Source organism: Hypomesus nipponensis, chromosome 10 (genome assembly GCF_054491055.1).
Source record: "Hypomesus nipponensis isolate SF chromosome 10, ASM5449105v1, whole genome shotgun sequence".
In the NCBI taxonomy this organism is placed as follows: domain Eukaryota; kingdom Metazoa; phylum Chordata; class Actinopteri; order Osmeriformes; family Osmeridae; genus Hypomesus; species Hypomesus nipponensis.
Window position 1 is genome coordinate 11411293 of NC_140370.1, and position 7840 is coordinate 11419132.

At 46.3% G+C, this 7840-nt stretch overlaps 1 protein-coding gene across 1 annotated transcript; it reads right to left on the bottom strand.

The window, feature by feature from the left end:
* Nucleotides 1-218: 218 nt before the first annotated feature.
* On the bottom strand, nt 219-3884 carry btbd2b (BTB (POZ) domain containing 2b). The gene is made up of 9 exons (XM_084706647.1): nt 3311-3884; nt 3100-3219; nt 2804-2960; nt 2537-2642; nt 2214-2411; nt 1891-2083; nt 1679-1766; nt 1275-1421; nt 219-1109 (listed from the first exon to the last, which is right to left on the bottom strand). The coding sequence occupies exons 1-9, from the start codon at nt 3868-3870 to the stop codon at nt 948-950; spliced, it is 1731 nt and encodes a 576-aa protein (XP_084562773.1). The 5' UTR covers nt 3871-3884; the 3' UTR covers nt 219-947.
* Between the last annotated feature and the right edge of the window lie 3956 nt (nt 3885-7840).

Consider the following 7840-nt stretch of genomic DNA (forward strand, 5'->3'; position numbering starts at 1 on the left):
ATTTGAGATACGATGCAAGACCCAGAGCTGTTTTGCTCACTGCAGCACCAGAAGAAAAGCTGCATTTGTTCTGTTGGCTCTAATGTGAAACATGTCCGGCAGTAAGAGCAGCTGTCATGTACAGTTACACATTTGTCAAATACATTTCTAATGCACACATTCGGTGGTCGGTTAGTTCAATGTTAACGCTGTGTGTAACAAAATGCCAAAAGTTCATGTTAACATACCATTTTGCATTTATTAATTTAATTCAAACTACACACAGTAATAAATGTCAGTAATTTACCCATCCTAAAACATTGTATTGTGAGGGGGGAAAAGGCATTTCCTAAAACTACATGAAGTCAATGCTGAAATGGTTCAAACTGGTAATTAGTGAATCCTAAATGTTAATCTGAACATAATTGGGTCAGTCAATGATGACCAAGGGTGGTAGTGACCAGACAAAATGCAATCTAGTAAAAATCTGCTTTGGTTTACAGATCAAAGGACTGAAAGGATCAAATGTATTCGAAATGTACACACGTAACCAGCAGTCTCCAGGACTGCACACGTCTAATGCTGTTAAAAGCAGAATGATCAACTGCTGTCAAATACATGACCCGAATCCTTTCACAAACCGTGATAAGTTTCCCCCTCAGTCTGAATCCTGACGTCAGTTCTCCCCTCTTCTTTTACACCTTGATCGGTCACATACATTATCTCTTCATCAGATTTGTGTGAATCCCTCTTACAGTTGGTGGGACACAGAAGCACGTTGAGAAACAGTCTCCCAAATGACACCAGGAAGTGCACAACTCCAAAGCATGGTTTTGGAACGAGGTCGACACTAGACGAAGAACACCAGTGTACTAAACAGAGAACAGCAGTGTGTAGTTTGAGAGCAGAGCAGTCAGGCTGCAGCAGTCCTGCCTGCTGTCTCTGAGGTGCTGCTTGGGTCAGGTGACTTATGAGTAGAAGATGACCTCTGGGATCTGGCCGTCCTCCACCGAGGTGCCGTTGTTGTTCCCCGCTGCGTAGCAGAAGGTGAAGCAGGTCTTGGTGCCGGTGGCGGACGACTCGTGGGTCACCTTCCGCATGCCCTTCGTCCCGTAGTGAGAGTCTGGACCCTGAGATGGAGGGAGGTCGATTGGAGAGAGGGAGGGAGTGTAACGATTTTATAGTTCACCAGTATTACACACATGGTATTTCTACCCTTAGTATGAAACTTGAAATGAAAATATCTAATTGCGTGTGAAGGCAATGTGTACTAGCGTCAGAGTGGTTCCATGTACCTTGAGTGTAGCGCAGGCAGTGTAGTTGACGTTGGGTAGGATTTCCACCGGTTCCTTGAACATGACTCTGAAGGTGTTGGCTGAGCCGTCACAGCTGAAGCCTGTGTCGTTCTGCCCTAGCACTGTGTTGCTGTCTGTGTGGATGATCTACCAGAGATGGGGGGGGGGACGACAACAACATGTCTTCATCAACACAGACACATCACATCTGTCTATGGGTCCAGTGTATTCCACACGGGACAGTGGTTCCTAACCCTGGCCCTTAGGGCACCTCTGTCCTGCATGTTTTAGATGTTTCCCTGCTCCAACACACCTGATTCTAATGAATGGTCTTTATCATGCTTCTGCAGAGCTGGATAACAACCCATTCATAACCCTAACCCACATGGGTTAGGGGACCATACCTGGATGTTGACTTGGTAGTCTGTGGGTCCATGTATGGATCCATACAACCCAAAGCCAACCACAAATATCCTTCTGTTTACAGAGAACCTGGGAAAGAGGAGGAGAGATGGATAGGAAAAGAAGAGAGGGTAAGTGAAGATGACATGCTCAATTAAAACAGAGCTCCTTACATGTGTGTGTGTGTATGTGTGTGTAACGGGTGCGTTGTCACCTGATGCGGTCGCTGGTGCCGCTGTAGCCCCAGCGGCTCTCCACCTGGCCAAAGCGTGTGATGCTGCACTCTTTCCCCCGGAGGCAGCAGCGCGGCCGGTCAATGAACTCCACGCGGGGCTTGGGGTTCACCGTGAAGTGGAGGAACAGACTCACCACCTCTCGGTCTGTCAAGATGCTCGACTGCGCTGGGCCTGAAGTAGGACCAAGAGCGATTAGTGTGTGTATGAAAGAGACAGCGTGTGGTTTTCCCGTTTGCCTTTGTTTGAACGTGTACTACTACTCTCTATCACTGCGTGTGTGTGTGTGTGTGTGTGTGTATACCTGCAGCAAACTCCTCAATAGTCATGAGAGGGAAGCGAATGAGAGCCAGGGCCTTGCCCAGGACTCTGCGCTTGTTCTCTGGAGTAGGCTGCAGCTGCTGTCTGTGGGCCTCTGCCTCTGCCCAACGTACTGCGGCCCCAAACAGACGCACCTCCCTCACTCCCAGAGTGTCTCTCTCCAGCACTGCCACCAGCGTATCTGACAGAGGGAGATTAGGAAGACGGGAGGTGGGTGGAGGGAATGGACAGAGGGAAGAGAGTTAATGGTGGGAGACGAAGCTGTGTGTGACATTGAACTACAGCACCCAGAGTGCCCCACTGTACCCAGGTCGATGTCAGTGAAGCCCTCGGCCGCCAGGGCATCTCCTGTGTTCTTGTCTATGTTCTCCAGGCACAAGCTAGCAAGCTGAGGTTCATCGAAAAGTCGAGCCTGAAACACACCACATACAAATGCAGGCCTATCAGACCATTTGAGAAGCACATTCTCGAATTCTCTAGGAATTTCGTTTAGACTACAAACCCCAATGCTTCTTGTAAATGTGTGGCGATGACAACCGGGCACTGTTGAAGAGGACGGTAATGTTCACTGACCTGTGTAAGCAGCATGAAAGCATTGTCTGCTCGCAGGTTCTTTTTAAGGAACTCCACACAGTGAGCCTCCAAGGCTGGCACTGCATATTTCTTAGCTGTGTACAGAGTGGTCATCACCGTCTCAGGCCCTATCTGGACCTCATCGGAATACAGGAACCTAGGGAGTACGGTGGTGCTTAGTGTACCGTGTGTATGGCGTCGTCTCATGTTACATTCATTTAGCAGAGGCTATTGCCAGGCATAGTGCAGTACAATTGTTGACACTAGCATTATACTACGTGTGTGATTCATCTTACTTAAGCAACGCCAGGAAGGCTGCAGGTTCGACATCAGGAAGTTCTATTTCCGTTGAGGTGGTTGCCATACCTCCATTAAACATTGCATCGAAGACTGCACTGCCCACAGCAAGAACGAACCTACCCAAACAAAAGACACGGTGGTAACACTAACAGCTAGGTTGCATTACAGATAAAGCGTTATTCTAGTGCTACATAAAAAAAACATTACCTGTGTGCGGGTATTCGCTGCACCCCCATCCCCTTCCCCACCAGAAAATGAACGTCACTAAGCACCTCGTTATTGAAGAGGAAAGCAAATCTCTCCTTCACTGTGCTTTTTGTAGCTTGCCAATTGTAGACTGGCTCGCGATAGACTAAAACCGCCGCTGCTGCTGCTGCTGCTGGGGCTGCTGAAAGTGACGAGTGTGTAGTCGGTATGGCCGCGGGAGAAGCATTCGATGCAGCTGTAGCGATCATGTTCGACGCGGAGGTGGCCGTCCCTCCAGCGCCTATCCCGGGTGCCGCGACGCCATGAGCTAATGCTTGCTGAACAGAGTTCTGCGTATTCGGCTGATTTCCTGCTGCAACTCCGTTGCTTTCAGCCCCACCAGGCCCAGACTGCGGGTTGGAACGTCTTGCGGTGCCCTGAGCCCCTCCAACCGGACCAGCGGCACCACTATTGGAAGTAGGCATGGAAAACGCGCTGTTGCTGGGCTGACTATTCCCCAAAGGTCCTAATCCGGAGAAATTTAGGCAAGGAGGCCTGCCACTGTTGTCCCCAGCAGCCATCTTGATTTTGACAGCTTGGACGGAACGGTGACGTAGTCATAAACAAAACAGGGATTGGATAACTACATCCTATTCAGTAACAATGTACTAGGCCGTCGGTATGGGCTTTCTAAGGAAAAAATATTAACATTGTAACATTTTTTACATATTGTTATATGGTATGCCATTCTATTGTATTTGACTACTTAAAACATGTTTCTGACCAAAGCAAAAATAAATTGAGAATTGTCTATGTAATTCGTCTGCCCACAGCATGTGCACCATCAAATTAGAGGGGGGGGGGGGGGGGGGGGGGGGGTTGGGGGTGCTGGTACTGTGAGGTGAGGGGTGTGTGTACGACTTCCAAGTCCTTTCTACATGGCGGTGGATTATCGCTCACATGGGGCGTCTTGGTCAGAAATGGGCAGCTCATAGCTACAGCATATGCAAACCAGACTAGTCATACTGCAAATCCTTCAAATGACCCATATGTTTAGTGGCCATCTGCCATCCGTATGTAGGGAGGAAATCATTTATTGAATATGTCTTTATGGAATCATAAGAGAAGAGAGATTGGTTTACATTGTATGATAAATTTAGGCCCCTTTGTGTGTGTGTTGATCTTGTTGTCTCACGCCCCTCAGTGTAGAATGAAACAGTCTCCATAGCTGGTAGGCTATATCTGAATCCCATATCATCCTCAATAAGACTGAACGTCTCTAAGAAAAACACTTCAGGGTGTTGTGCCTTTTCATTCACACCTGCAATCAAGCTCTCTAAGATGAACTAGGTTACATCATGGATATTTTAGATGGGTGTAGTTTATTAGTAGAGCTGGAGCTTCATGTCTGAAATCACAGCACCAGACAAAAATTGTGTTTATTATTCAAAGTGAATCCAGTCCGGTATGGACGAAGTACCTTACAGCCCCCTCTTTCCCCCGGAAGAAGTGGCCCCTGTCCCGTGATCATCATTCAGAGAGATCTCTCTTGGGGCCCCGTGCCTGCTTCTTACCAACCGTGACGTCACTTGGCGCGGAGCTGTCCTCGCGGCAGTCGTGCTGAAACAAGATGGCTGTGCGCGTGAGTTGAGTGGAGGGAGACTGAGGCGATGCAGAGAACGAAAGGGAGAGTTCGTGGAATCTTGTACAGATACATACCGATCTCAAGACAGAGGCCGGCTTATTTGTAGAATGGTGTCGAATCGCTTGCGTTAGCATTAGAGTGATCTCTATAATCTGCACTGGGAAGTAGCAAGGCTCGGCAACATAAGGAGCCAACAAAATCACGGAGGACCCAGGCTCCCGGTAGAGGACAGCCGGGGACGCTCACAACTGTCAGAGATGTCCCTGCTATGTGTGGGAGGTAAGAGAAAGAGGAATAAAATAGAAACTATTGGATAAGTGCTCTTTTTTTATGTCAATAGATTATTGAACTCGTCCTATTTGTCAAAATAGACTATAAGTCCAATCAAACATCGATTTTGAAGGACCTGTTTGGAGTTTTTGTTTGATGAACAGCAGCCAACCAAGACGACCGACAGAATAGATGATAGTCTTATTGTGACTGGCAGTGCATTTTGGTGACAAATCATCAGCATAATGACCAATAATTCAATCGAGAACAGGTTGTCGACAAGATATTTAAAAAAAAAATGGTACCCTCAATTTAGTATGAAAGGACCAGGCTATTCTAAAAAGACTGGGATGGAATTTAAAGCGCCTTGAATTGCACCATCCATAGTCAGAATGGCTACAACATATGTGAGCCCGCAAAGCCTATCTAGTTTTGACATAAATGTGGGTCATTTAAATCAAATGAAAATGTAACTTTATTAGTATTGCATTTTTACAAGCAATGTATTCAATTGTGATTAACAGCTGTAGACTATTACTCCATGTGGGTATCCCCGTTTCAGTTGTGCCCGTGCTGCTACTGAGTGTCATGCTAGTTCATGCGTGGGTAGTCACTGTAGAGAAGAGAGGATGCCCCTGCTGCTGTTGCTGCTGCACAGCTACCGCTTACAATACACGATTCCCCCGCCGCGGTCGTGAGGGAATACTACGGGGGTGTGCACGATGCGCGTCGGTGTCTATGGACAGAAATGCCATTTTCCCTACGAGAATTGGCGTCACCTCATCACGCCCCGTTCCGAGAAAGCCCCTGATGCTGAGATTGTTTTCGGAACCTGATGAATAGCACTCACTGTATTGGCTTCTTAACTAATTAACCAGAGAATAAGTCCACAAACTCCATCCCCGCTCTTGCGTAGCCGGCAGGATGTCATTGGGACGTGCGGGAATTGGTCATTCATAAACAGGAGAGCTCACTGTAGATGTCAATGAATGCTGTCATAGGTTACTTAGAGTGTAGCTTGTCTTGCATCATTGTGTCTACCTTGACTGTCACTGTCAGCCAGATCGCACAGAAAATTTTAGACTTCCATATTCTCTCTCTCTCTCTCTCTCTCTCTCTCTCTCTGTCTCTCTCTCTCTCTCTCTCTCTCTCTCTCTCTCTCTCTCTCTCTCTCTCTCTCTCTCTCTCTCTCTCTCTCTCTCTCTCCTTCTATCACAGCCATATCGTTCATACATGAATACAGTCAGACAGAATCTGCTCCATCACACCTTTATGTGCCCTTGGCTGCCTGGTTCTAATCCACAGGTTTCCCTTTCTGACAGGTCTGAAAGGTTCTAATGGCATGAGCAGTACTCTCATTCGTTGATTAATCTGTCTGTTGTTCTTTGAGTTAATGTTATAGAGGACCATTGACTGTGTGTGTGTGTGCAAATGTGTGTGAGAAAGACAAAAAATATATATATTTTTTTAATTTACCAGACACTTTTATCCAAATGAAGGTTAAGGCTCTATTTTTGTGGGTGGAGGTGCTCACTGAATTACTCCATCTGCAAGATGTATGACTCACTGTTGTTATAAGGCATTAGCTTCCTGCCTTCTGGAATCCAATTCCCTTTTCATTGATCCTCCTCATGTACTGAAATATGACTGAGGTTGTTTTTAGTCCTGGTTGTAAAACACAATCAGCCTCATTCTGTTTTCCTCCTCTTGAACAGTTGGGGAGTGATGAAAAAAACAAGCTCCCACCATCCTGTAAATGATGACATTTTCAGCATGTACATGTGTACCACATAGCAGTGTTTGGAAAAGAGAACCAGATCTGTCGAAGAGGTTTAGACATTCGCTCCTGTAGGAAAATGTTGAGGTCAGCAGTAGTTTGTGAATTACTGAACATTTCACTTTAACAAAATACAGACAAGATAGAATACCTTATGTCCCTTTCTTGCATAATAACGACTCTGTTACATACCAAACCTGCAGATGTGTGTGTCTCTCGCTGACTCAGGGTAATTTTGCGTTCACAGATTCTCTTTTTGCTGTCGCTATGGAGATTGGGGCCATGCAGGCAGGCCCGTGGAGATTATTATGGGATGTGTGGGAGTGAGGGATGTTGAATAGGAAAGCTCACAGTGTGCAGTATTTTTTATAAGCTATGTATGTAGCATGTTATTTAACAGGAGTGTTAGGTGTATTCTTGGGCTGAAATATATGTTGTACTTGTGTGTGTAGATAGGAAGGGAGACAGATTGAGAGGATAGAGAGAGAGAGAGAGAGAGAGAGAAAGAGAGAGAGAGAGAGAGAGAGAGATAGAGAAAGACAGAAAGAGGAGAACATTAAAAATGGATGTTTTACGTCAGAGCTGGTTAAAAGGGATGCAGAGAGAGAGAGAGAGATACAGCGTGAGTGAGTGAGTGCTCTAACACAGACACAGATACACACTGCTCCTTTTGACCAAAGGTACTGCAGAAACATGTCTCAAAAATGGATTTTTTTTCAAACCAGCATTTCAGTCTAGATTCTAGAACACTTCCTTTCATTCTACCTCAGCTGGACTGCAGATTTAACATTTGTGTTTCTATGTATGCATCTATAAGACATGGCCTATGCATTGTAGCTCATCATCACACCCGGTCCCT

Coding starts and splice junctions, on each gene's coding strand:
- btbd2b (XM_084706647.1), bottom strand. CDS start 3,870: ATGGCTGCTGGGGACAACAGTGGCAGGCCTCCTTGCCTAAATTTCTCC. Junction 2,412..2,536: donor CTTCACTGACATCGACCTGG/GTACAGTGGGGC, acceptor TCCCTCTGTCAG/ATACGCTGGTGGCAGTGCTG. Junction 1,767..1,890: donor GGCACCAGCGACCGCATCAG/GTGACAACGCAC, acceptor CCTCTTTCCCAG/GTTCTCTGTAAACAGAAGGA.